This window comes from Sceloporus occidentalis, unplaced genomic scaffold (assembly GCF_023333645.1).
Source record: "Sceloporus occidentalis isolate IW3139 unplaced genomic scaffold, rSceOcc1.0.p SCAF_62, whole genome shotgun sequence".
Classification (NCBI taxonomy): domain Eukaryota; kingdom Metazoa; phylum Chordata; class Lepidosauria; order Squamata; family Phrynosomatidae; genus Sceloporus; species Sceloporus occidentalis.
The window spans coordinates 2,283,570-2,296,321 of record NW_028317042.1 but is presented as its reverse complement, the minus strand read 5'-3'; the positions used below and the strand labels follow the sequence as shown (position 1 = coordinate 2,296,321).

At 37.1% G+C, this 12,752-nt stretch overlaps 1 protein-coding gene across 1 annotated transcript in view; it reads right to left on the bottom strand.

Moving 5' to 3' along the window:
• Positions 1–12,752, bottom strand: part of LOC149287292 (von Willebrand factor-like) — a 72,360-nt gene that overhangs the window by 25,300 nt on the left and 34,308 nt on the right. Inside the window, exons 22-34 of the mRNA XM_089493011.1 lie at positions 12,457–12,591; positions 11,371–11,517; positions 9,963–10,103; positions 9,010–9,123; positions 8,312–8,468; positions 7,545–7,703; positions 6,353–6,488; positions 4,321–5,711; positions 4,002–4,121; positions 3,671–3,814; positions 1,389–1,532; positions 954–1,118; positions 557–600 (exon numbers count right to left, since the gene is read on the bottom strand). Of these exons, the coding sequence (XP_089349137.1) occupies positions 557–600; positions 954–1,118; positions 1,389–1,532; positions 3,671–3,814; positions 4,002–4,121; positions 4,321–5,711; positions 6,353–6,488; positions 7,545–7,703; positions 8,312–8,468; positions 9,010–9,123; positions 9,963–10,103; positions 11,371–11,517; positions 12,457–12,591 (2,997 nt within the window). The remainder of the gene's footprint in view (positions 1–556; positions 601–953; positions 1,119–1,388; positions 1,533–3,670; positions 3,815–4,001; positions 4,122–4,320; positions 5,712–6,352; positions 6,489–7,544; positions 7,704–8,311; positions 8,469–9,009; positions 9,124–9,962; positions 10,104–11,370; positions 11,518–12,456; positions 12,592–12,752) is intronic.

Genomic DNA, 12,752 nt, shown 5'->3' with positions numbered 1-12,752 from the left:
CCCTTAAGGACAATGGGCGGTCCCTAAACCCATTGAAAACAATGCATTTTGAGCCCGTACATGTACGGGCTTTGTCATTAAGGGGTTAAGGCAGGAAGATGATGTTTGGCTACCATCTCTATGTACGACTAGCCTCATTTCCTAAACCAGGAGTATCACACCTTGGAACGTTCTCAGGTATGACCATGAAATATCACAATAACAGGATTTGTCATCATTAGCACATTATTAAGTCACCAGAACATTTACATGAAAACTACTGATTCCCGTAACATTTATAATTAAATACTTTTTTGCCATTCAGTAAAAAAAAAAAAAAACAATTTCTGAATTTGTTATGAAATTTGTGTTAGTGTTAGATAGTAGAAACATCTGGAAAAAGGAAACCTCATAAATTTGTTTTTTTAGGGTGATCACTGATATTTGTATCCACATTTATATAAGTAATTCTCTAACAATCTTAAAAAAGTTTACATCTTATCTATTTATCTATTCAGTTAAGAAGATGAAAGACGAATACACTAATACCAACGGTATATGAGAAAAATAAGAATACCTTTCTTTTGTTTCCATCATCATCAATACACACTTTATCAAGACCTGAAAAAAACAAAACAAAGTCAAGACAATATACTTATACTTATCGATGGTATATCTATGGGACCTCAAGGTGGGATTATCCTTCTAAAATAGGACTATGGGTTGTTTTTTTTAGATGAGATTTACAGAATTACAATTATGTGGATTTTTTTATACAATCCATACTAAAGATGAAGGTAAGTGAACAGTTACATTTCAAGAGGCTGTTAGTCTGTCTCTGCCGTTTGGAAGCAAAGGACTTCAAACCTTTGTGTCCCTTTTTGTGACACACCGAATACTGTATATATTATATAATGTACTTGGTTACACAATTGCTTATCAGCTACGGAAAGATAACGTCAGTGATAATTTACCGGTGCAAAGTTTTCTGATGAAATCGTTGTTAACCATCATCATGGTGGGCAAGTCTTCTGTGAGTTGAAGTTTGATGATTTTATCGTTGGCTGATGGTCCAGCAAGCACCTTCAGCTCATCCTCATCGTATCTTGGTCCAACCCCAATTGGGAAGACAGATATTCCTATAAATTAAAGCAAGAGGTAATAGTTAAATTATTAAGGCGAGTAATAATAAGTATACTTACTTGATCCAAGCACTCCTCCATACATTGTAACTCTAATGGCAGTATTTATTTTCGAAGCAAACTCTATAGGCAGGGGAGTATGTATATCTCTATATATATATATATCTATATATATATATATGAATAGGTCAGATTGCTGATATTATTAATAACTTTCACCTCTAATCGAGAGTGAATAAAGACTTAATATAGAATGGGTGCACTTACGGTTAGCAACGGCAGTTTCAGCTGCTGCAGCCACCTGGTCATACGACCTGTCGGTAATAACCATGACCACAACCTTCGACGCGATCGGTCTTCCTCCATGCACTTCCGAAATGGCGCTCTGGACGGCAAAAATCAGGGCCTCGCCTAAAAAAGGTTGTAGATACATAGAAAAGCCTCCCATCAGAAGTTGTAGAGGGTAATACGGTAAGGGAATTTAAACATGCATGGGACAGGCGTATGACTCCTGAATCAAAGACGAGACCAACGACTGATTAAGGTCTTTACATCAGGAAAAACAGAAAGACTAGATGGGGTGTATGGATCTCATCTTCCATAAGTTTAAGGCATTTTTTTGGCTTCTCTTGGCTAATAATAAAGTTCAGTTCTAAACTCACTGAGTTTAGTAGAGTTGAGATGTGTGTTTCCTATAAAAAGCACAGACGTGCTCGGTGAAAAAACCCCAAATTCCGCCATGTTCATCTTATCTAAAGCTGTATGCGTCAGATCACTGTAAACTGTAGAGTTCAGAGGACTGGATATTCATATGTTGTTAATATAATAGATTAAACACGGTTTGCGGGGTCTCCCCCCCCACACACAAAAAAAAATAGGTATCAGACATTAGGTCAGGAACACAAACCTTTGGCTATAATTTATTTCTATGTAAACTAAGACTCCGCTTTTCAACTTACATCACCTTTTCCTGAAACCTAGACCGATGTAAGTGTGAGGAACATCTGTAAATTATAAAGACCAAGAAGCAGCAATGTGAAGTTACCCCTGCCTAATCTCGACGCTGAGCAGGTTTCGCAGTTGTGTTGGAATATTGTGGAAATCAAGTGGTTAAACCCCCTATATATAATCTGTAAATCTTTTTATTTATATATATATATATATATATATATAATTATTTTAAATTTTTTATTATTTTTATATATTATATATATTATTTTTAATATATATATTTATTTGCTTTACAAACAGAACAAAACATCTAAATCATTTTAATCTCCCGTGTTAATATTTGCCAACCATTAAATCTTTATCGCAGATGTTTCTAAGTGCCGGCCATATTTCCAATCAGCATAAAACTTAAAGGCCTTTAATTGCCTGTTTTTTTTTTTGTTATATATATTACTCTGCTCTAGGGAATTCTGCGTTAGTCTAAAAAAATGTGCATTTCGTTTCTACAAGGGTTTAATTGTTTTATTTAAGCCTTTGCACCGGTGTTTGATTGACTGTCCTTTGATTGTACAGATTTGTCCCTGCGCTACTTTGCAGTGACACCCCACTTACGATTAAAGGGGCGACGTCATTTCTTGGCCAGTTATTCCAATCAGCGGTGTTACTATTGAACTAAATTGTTATTAGTCAGAATTACAAGTTAAAAAATGTAGCAATGTACATTTCGATTACAATAATTCGATATTGCATTGAATAAGAGGTGCATTGATGCCTAGATCTTCCATAGGGGAAAGATATGCAGGGCCACCATCAGAAATCTTAGGGCCCAATACATGTGTAACACCTTGGCCCCCATGCCCCTCCTATGAGCCTGCCCTATGTCCATCCCACTATCCCACCCATTTCTCCACCCATCACTCAACCTTAAAATCCTCCCATAAGCACACTTTATGAGCCTAGGGTTAGTGGAGTTCTATAACTAACACGCATATATACTAACACAAGATCTCGCTTTAACACTGACTCGCTCAACCACTATACACCTAAACATACACATTCTTTCATCTGCTCTTCCTCTCACCCTCTCAGGCACCACTAATTATAGGCTCACCCCTGACTCTAAAACCCCAACACAGTGATACAAAAACTTATGATAGCATCATACACTGACATCCACACACACATGCTAACGCCAAATACACATTTACCATAACACACATGTCTGCTAATACCATTCATCCTTTAACACTACATACAGAGATAGACACTCATGCTAATGCCATACAGGAACACACACAACACCATACACACACGCTAACATCACTCATATACATCCACGCACTATCCAAGAACATACACTGACACACACACACCCACTGACTCTAACACTATACATAAACATATATCTATTTAAACACACATACATATTTATAAAATAAATCTCTGCCGTATGTATTTTGGGCTGCTACTTTACATGGCTGGACTTGCCCATGACTCTGAAAGTTGCTGGCCTGCCCCTGTGTGCCGTTATATCGCACACAGTAAGTGTTTTACCTCTAATGAACACTCACTTGCCTGTTCATTCATTAGATACTCACCTATTCTGCCAGGACCCTCCTCTCTTTTCTGAATGTTGTTTAGCGCGTGGAGTAGGCTTGCTTTGTCTTGAGGGTCTGTCCAGGCAATTTCTAGGGTGTTTGTCATTCCATACTGAAGGACAGCTACTTGTGTTGCATCATAACCTAAAAACAAGATATAATGATAATAATTATATATATATATATATATATATATATATATGTGTGCTATAAGAATGTTGAAGTACCACAACACCATACTGTCAAATCTACAAAGATTTCGTAAAAAAAACATAGGTTTTGCTTTTCTTGATCATCAATCTCAATAAAGGTATGGTCAGTAATTCCTTACCAATATCGACTTTATTAATAAAGGTCTTCACAAACGTTTTCATTTCTTCGAACTGTGGCGGACTGACATTTGAACCCCCGTCGAGGATGAATATCACATCCATAGGTTTGACGCACTGAACTGTAAGAAAAGGTATACATCAAGTCATGATTTTATCAAATAATCCTTCATAGTTTCTCTATTCTGGATTTAAATCCCAGAATATATATATATATATATATATATATATATATATATCTATATATATATATATATCTATATATATATAGATAGATAGATAGATAGATATAGTTTGTATAATGAAGTGATATAATAAAACCATGCAGAGGTGATGTCTTACCTGTTTGTAAGGATACCGTTGGCTTTATATGTTGTCTTAAACAACATGTTTCTAGCACCAAATCTGGTGCTTCGCTAATGAGTTGTGTGTAATCGTCAATCTTTATCACTTTGTCCCGCGACGTGATCAGATCAAATTCACGGATGTCGATATCTGAGCCTACAGCTATGGGAACAAAGTTTATGCTCGAATCAACCTGAGTAATGACATCCGATGGCGGGGTACTTGTAACCAAATAAGCCAAATGCGAAACTTGATCCCTGCTTCCAGTTTTCGTTGTGAATGTCTGCTCGTTGACATAGGTAATGGCTTTTCCTGTATTGGTAGCATTTCCACCCCGGAATTTCATTTCTCGGATACTTTCGATAATGTCCTTTTTGGATTGTCTCTCGGTGAAGGTATACTCTACAATTATAGTGAATGAATACTGTATGATGGTGATGTGAATTGTTTCTTCGCTTATATCCATACCCTGAATCACGTTTTCGAGGAAAATCTTGGTCTTGTTAAAGTTGACCTCGCCAACTTTATCCGAACCTTCAACTATAAACACAATATCAATGACCCCGTCCTTTGGTGAAGGTTTAGGAACCAGTTTTATAGGCGGAATGGTAGCCTTCACTTGTGGGGTAGTTATGCTGGGGGGTTTCGTGGGAGCTGGGAATAGAATTGGATCTGGTGCCAAGTCACATAAATAATCAATAATTTCGTCTCTTCGGTCCAGTAGTTCAGAGGCGCTGTCTAGAATAAATGGTTTATTCATGGGAGATTTACTTTTGATTAAGTTTATATCATCCATTTTGACATGTGGGCCTATAGCAACCGGAATAACCGTGATCTTCCTCTTTATAATGGTCTTCATTAAACTTGATATGCTCTTTGGGGAGCTACTCGCTGTCAACAGGACTGTAATTTTGGGCGCGTTGTCTCTTGGTGCTTCGGGGAACACGTAATGAGAAACATATTTAAGTGCCTCAAAGGTAGATGAAGTCGGGCTACCAAAGTATTTCATGTTTTTCACTTTCTTAACCAACTCTGAGAGCTTCTTGTTCTCGTTGAGGCCGAATAACTTGGGCGTTGACAAAGAATGATATTGCACAACCGATACGCGGATTCTCTTTTGCGAGATATGAATTTTTTCCATGATGCCAACAATAAATGCCTTAACGGTCTCAAAGTCGCTTTCGGAAAGTTTGGAAGAACCGTCGACCAGGAAAGCCAGGTCCATCATTTTATTGCAGTCGTACGTTCCTTCCTCCACTATAGGTTCCAGAGTAGTCGTTAAGTCATGTGGTTGAAGCGTAGGGCTTGGTGTGGTTATAATATCTACTGGGCAATCGGTACACTGCAGGTTTCTTCCTTCGCAATGACTGTAACAGAGATGACATCACAATTTCATGTAACAGACTTTAATGAGAATAGCAATGGAATAAATATGTGGTAGCCAGGTCTTATAAGTGAAATGTTTATATATATATATATGTCCTAGAGCTCAACCAGTTCTTCCATGTACGCGCGCGCAGCGTCCTGTACCATTAGCGATGGACGTTGACATCAAAATTTTTCACTGGCAAAGGGGTTAAAAATATTAAAATTGTTCTGAAATGTATTGCCCCTTATAGCACTGAGTTGGGTTAAAATATTCTAACTCATTTATGTCCATATGATGTTTAAGTCCGCAGGTAGAGAGACCATCGCTTAATTCATACAGAATTCTGCTGACAAACGAAAAAAACAAACTGCCCAAACATATGATCCAATGCTTATCCTGTATATTTATATTTAAATTGTACTAAAATCATCTTAGTGTGGAAATTATAAAGTATTTGTAGCTTTAGAGCCCATTAGGGAAAATAATCAAGCTTTTATCATGTCTGAATATAATAATTGCAGTCAGAACATTAGAGGTAACTGTGTACTGCATAAATTAAATAACCTTGTTTTATAGCATTTGTTGCACAATATAATAAAAAAAAATATGCCCCATGAAGTATACAATTAATGTTATTACCAAGACTGGCAACGCAGTGGGTCGTCTCGGTTCAAAATAATTTTCTGTCCATGTGGTATATATCGGCCTTCAACAAGACACACGGGGCATTCACTTGGGTGGACGCATGATTCTGATACTTCATCAAGTATTTTACCTGTTAACAAAGAATGATAAATATTTAACTATCTCCATTAGTATATTCCTCTTTCATACCTATGAACTTCCCCGCTATGTTTCCCCTGTATATCTCTTATTCTTTTCTATACATGACCAGTGAGATGCTGAAGCTGGGTTGGGGAAATAGGACCATTCCCAGGGCATTAGGTAGTGGAGCCAAACGACCCCACACACACACACACATCCCTACAGATTAAAGATTGTCTTGGATGTCCAGTAGTCACCTGAGATACCTGAAACCTCTGGGGTAAAACTGGAGTGTTTCCAGGTATGGTCATCTCACAAGCGAATGGTTTGCAATCAGTGTCCGGCAAATTGAAAGGTAGAGTTCTGATTATAAAAGGAACGCTCCAGCCATTATATATACTTTAATAGCTGCATGGTCTCTTTAAGTATTTTGTGGGGTCTGTTCTGCAGAATATGCATTTGCCCCCTTCCACATCCCCAGCTTAATGCATCCCTTTGCGCATGATATACCCCCCTCCAGTCAGCTCCGGCACCAGCTCCTCATCTGAGTCAGCTTAGTGCTTTTTTATTTGTTTTTTGAAGAATTAAGTAAAGATCTTTTATATCACATTTAAGATCTTTTAAGATGTGTTGATGATCTCATGTTGCCAAGGTTGATGTCATAATGTTGTCATGATGATGTCATAAAGAAAACATCAAAACAAGATAAAAAATATATTTTACATCATACTTCAAATCTTTTAAGTTAACCTGATGATGCAATAATGATGTCATGTTATCAAGATGATGTGACACAGAAAAGATCAAAACCAGATTAAACAGATCTTTTACATAATATGTGTGACTTCTAGGAGACCTGCGCTGGGGTTGCCCTGGGTATGGTATGGCAATAAGTCTAAAGGTGATTGCTCTGCATTCAAGAATATTTTGGTGCCAAATATTCTAAAAGAAAAATGCCAACTCCTACAAGGTATAAAGTTGATTTGGTATCAGAATAATTTAAATTCATCTGTCCTTTTAAGAACCTAAATTCGACATTGTAATATTAGGATATAAAAGAACTTACCCGGAGGACAGTATGCGTGGCACCCCTCCACACACTTAAGGGGGCAGTCTACTTTTTCAGGGTGCTGGCATGTCACGGGACATGCAGATGCACAGCTGTTGTATCGCCACTCACATACGTATTCCAACTCCTTCTTATTCTTCTCTTCACAGCTTTGTGCTAAATTAAAATACATAAATTAGTTATAATTGTTTAACAAATAGTCATTAAGAATAATGTAATGAATATAATAAAAATCTGCTTGTAAAAGAAAGAATACCTTAATTTTTCCTTATGTTCTCATCTTAAAATCAGGATAGCCTTATGCCTATCCCATGTATGTTTAAATTGCCTAACTGTACTAACCCCTACCACTTTTCCTGGGAGGCTGTACCCTTATCTACCACCTGATACATTTTACTCTGTAAGAACCAGTGCATGGGTTTATTTAGTGTATAGGCTGCAAATTGTTGGATTTTGGTGAAGTGCTAGAAAAAATTAGTTCTGGAGGCAATGACCTTATGTGACCCTTACTGGCACCAACAGATATGGACATTAGGGCCTTTTAAACATCTTATGTAAGAGGAAGGACGTGTCTTCCAATGTGAACACCAACCCCTCCAATTGGCATGTATGATGGAAAGACACTATACTAATGGGGATACAGATATTCTTTTCTTTTAGAAGAAATAATATTTTTAATACAGAATACATTGGAATTCCAATGTTTTTATCGTAAGGCTCTATTAAATGCAATTTTAGAGTTAACAAGCATCTGTTCTACTCACGGCACAAGTGTGATGTCCTCCAGTGAACGTTGACTCCCTTCTGAGCGCAGGCGTGAGCATAAGCTGCGATGGAGTCGCAGAAACACGCGCAGTCCCCAATAGATTCACAGCTACAAGTGTCATACACGCAGATCTCCCAGTACGGTTCTGGGTTTACCTACAGTAGGAAAGTCATGTTTCAGGAGGTCCACGCTTTAAGTAGACGCTATTAATAACACCCCCATTCTCCCATGCAAATTGTTTGGCCATTTAGCTCCACTAATTCCCAATTCTATTCTAAATGGGGCCATTTAGCTTCACTAATTACCAATTCTACACACAAGTTGAACCATTTGGCCATGGTTTGGCCATTTAGCTCCACTAATTCCCAATTCTACACAAAAATTCAATCATTTGGCCATGGTTTGGCCATTTAGCTCCACTAATTCCCAATTCTACACACAAGTTCTACCTAAACATCCCTTTTAAGTATGTTGAGGGCTCGCTTTCTCTATTGTGACGTTGCTACCCAAACCCCCTCAGCTCATCTTCCCCTCCGCCAGAGAGCGTGACTTCTGATGGGACCAACCCTGGAAGTTTTCCGCTATTATTCTTGCTTGAAGACGTGTATTCGTGTATACATGTTACAGAGCACAGGGAGGCATTTCGAAAAATATTCAGAAAAGCCTAATTAAGTTTTCAGAAATGTAAAAACGTACCGCTTTTGCACATTCGGCAAAGACTTCACCTGTCAGGATGTCACACGCGTTCTCTACTGTCACGTGCTTCATAAGGTTTTGTTCGCATAATGATAGAGCTTTTTCTGTGGTAAACTGGGAGGAAATAATAAAAACGATGTAAAAACACGAGATTCTCTAATAAATAAAAAAACAAAACATTCAGCCATCCCAGCAGAATGCATTGGGAAAACAAAAAAAAGGAAGTGTACAGGAAGTGTGTTACAACTTCCTGCTCAGGCTCATAGCAACGATCCAATGAGATCTTTGCTAATCAATTGTGGGGAAAAAAGGAAAATTAGCTTGAACTGCCCCAGATACGTCTTTCTCTCTCTCTCTAACCCCCTCTTTTACTCTCTCTCTTTTCAGTCCCTCGTCTCTCTGTTTCTCCTTTTCTCTTTCACTCTTTTCTCTCCCTGTCCTATTTCTCTCGCCCCTTCTTTTCTCTTTCCTCTCTCCACCTCTTCTCTCTGAGAGGGAAAGGGACCAATCAGAGTGCAGCATGTGCACTTACTTTAAGTCCTGTCCAGGGTTTTCCCCCCACAGTGAAAGTATTTACCACCATACAGGTGGGAGGTTTATTTCTAAAGAAATTTTAGAGGTCATAAAGTAAAACTAGAGGGTCGGAGGTGTAGAATTAATGTAAGGAAGTTTAACTTTACCCTTCAGAGGGTGGTAGATAAAGGAACAGCCTCTCAGTAGAGGCTAATAGGGAATTCAACCATGCATGGGATAGGCATAAAGCTATTCTGAATCTAAGATTAGACCAAGGACTGGATGGCCTGAGTGGGTCCTATCTGCCATCAAATTCTACGTACATACAAGAATTGATCATAGAGTTAAAAAAATGTAAAAAGTTGATGGAAACGGATGGGAAAATGTTCTTACTTACATTAAAAAATGTGAATGCTTAGCAATACGGGCTTTATAATCACCTTTGCAGCATCAGCACATAGAGGATTTACTTTCCAGGAATTTCCAAAATCGCTTGGGTTAATTTCCACCTGATTATTGCTACTCGTCAAGTCGTTGTTTTCAATTCCGTCGAAATTTCCACACAGGCCGCAGACTTTATCCTAAGAAAAAAAAAGGAACGCATTTTTTTAACTGGTTAAACTAACATAAAATGATTATACTGCTCGCTGTTTTATTATTACAACATACTGGCATTCTTCCTCGATCCGTTAACATATTTTGCTCTCACATAATCCGTTTTATGTTTTTTTTCCACTTACCCTCGTCAATTTTTTTTCATACTTTTATTTTTTGTACTCATTTTGTAAGTCCTCGTGATGTGATTCATACAATAAGGATACCAAAACAAGATTCTCTATACAACTGTAGTTATTATTAAGTACACAAAAACATCACCAAAAATACTAATTTTCCAATGTGAATTTCAAAAGGCATTTTTAATTACAAAAATATATAGCACTAGATAACTTTTTGGGTTTAAATAAGTTGCTAAATAAACTATTCTGGCTGAGGATCTTGAGGGTTTGTAAACTATTGTATGAGCACATTATTAACTTAAATTAAAGATAATATGTTTGAACATATTTTTTATTTTATTATTTTTATGGGGTATAGGAGGGGGGATTGAGGCGGGGGGGCACTTGTGGTCTTTCAGTGATTGATCCCCGCATGTTAGCAGGGATCAGACATTTTTTGTTAATGCTGACCAGCTGATCACACAATAGATCAGCTCTCGGCATGCTTGCACGTTAACTTTTTGCAAGCATTTTTAGCAAGCATTTTTCACGCAGGCATACTGAGGATCTGTTGTAAAGACTAATCATAGTAAAAGAAAAGTGATCTGATTCCTAGAGAAGAGGGACTTCAGGGAAGGAAAGGGGGACACTTCTGGGGGCCAAAGAGATTTTAAGCCTCAGAAACAGAGAAATAACAATTATTATTTTTTTGTGCACACCAGACAACTGAAAAACATATATTGTTGATAAAATGCATTATATATTTAATGTGACAATGCCTTTTACAATTATTATAAATTATACATTTTAATATAATAACTCTGACAGCTAGGGTCACTTCTGTGTACATCTTAAAGGTAGATAACTGCATGGTCTTAAATAATAAATTTAATCTGGGTCTTTCAAGAAATTAAAGTCGTATGAAAGTCGTTTCACATAATGGAACATTTAGAATGCTTATATAACCCCAGTTGAAGTACTCTTTGGATGGGCTACTGTAAATTATAGCGTGTATGGCACTTTTTAAATATGAAGTATTGTCCACACTTTTATAGAAAACAGGAATATTTATGGACTCGGCTATAAAAACAAAAGACGGCAAGTATATTAACATTTTTTTTAATAAACCCACCTTATATTGTTCTTTTAACGTCACATAAATCCTGGTTCCCTTGTCCCAGGTGATATACATCTCATTTCCGAGAATTAGGATAAAGTATTTTCCAGACTGTAAGACTTCTATATTGGTATCATCTCTTGGAGGAGTTTTAATGTGCACCTAAGTGAAGAACACGGCATATTCCAGTTGTTTTAAGAAATAGTAGGAACACAAAGGCTGACTTAATTTACTGTGAATTAAGAAATAAATATGAATTCAAGTTCATATACATATATGTTTGTTTCCTATAAACATTCAGAAATACTGTATACATTCAGGCCCAGACCGGCCATCGGGCACATTGGGCAAATGGCCGAATTGGCTGCCGGCTGTCATCACTCCACACATACTTCCGAAAAGTGTGTATATGTTGGAGCGCAATAACCAAAATCTAATACTAATAATTACACATTAGAATGAATAGACAAATTATTAATTACGTATCATTTTTTATGGTGCTGTCCCGTTTAATGAAGTTATCAATTGGAATATATTCATCCTTCTACTGTATTAGATTAAGATTAAGTTGAGTATGGGCATACAAAGGGCTTGTTCTGGATTTTTGGTGAAACTAAACAAAAACCACCAAAAGTGACATGACATTTTGTTCTACTCCCAAGAAAACCATTGAGCAACCAGGTCTGTGGAATTGTTTATTTGACAGTATAGCAGAAAAAACAGCGTTTACTCACTTCCGCCTGCCATCTTGCCTGTGGTCTTCAATGTTTAAATAATGGTCCAAGTGGGTTTGTCCGACACAGCCGACTCCTGTACTTTCAGAGCATGGCTACGGCACTTAAATCCACAGACAAGATGGCAGGTATAGTGAACACTTGAAATAAAGACTGTTTTTTCAGCTCTACTGTCTTGTAAACCATTCCACCAATCTTGCGTTTAATGTAAGGGTGGCTTAATTGTGTTGAGAGTAAAAACACCTAATGAGGTGTCACCTCCACAGCTTTTCCTATCACATATCTGACCTCAGAAGGTGTTATTATTATTATTATTATGTATCACACATCAATACTACATAAAAATAATTTTATATAAAATACTCACCTGTTCATCAGCCAAGTAGATTTCTCCATTTCTGAAAAGAATTATAATCTTTTTGGAGCATTTTTCCAAAGATAATCCACAACCTTCATTTTCAATAAGAATACGGAATGTCCCTGTACCTCCATTGCAATAATCCTAAAAAAAAAGTATATTAAAAGTGTTTAAAATTTACTATATATCATGAAATTCATCCAAAATTGGTTCTGTTTATTAAGTCTAGATTTTTTTTTTGCCTATTGCTTTACAACTTTAAATCGATACAACAGTTTCCCATAGTTGACAAATTTGTCAAAGCC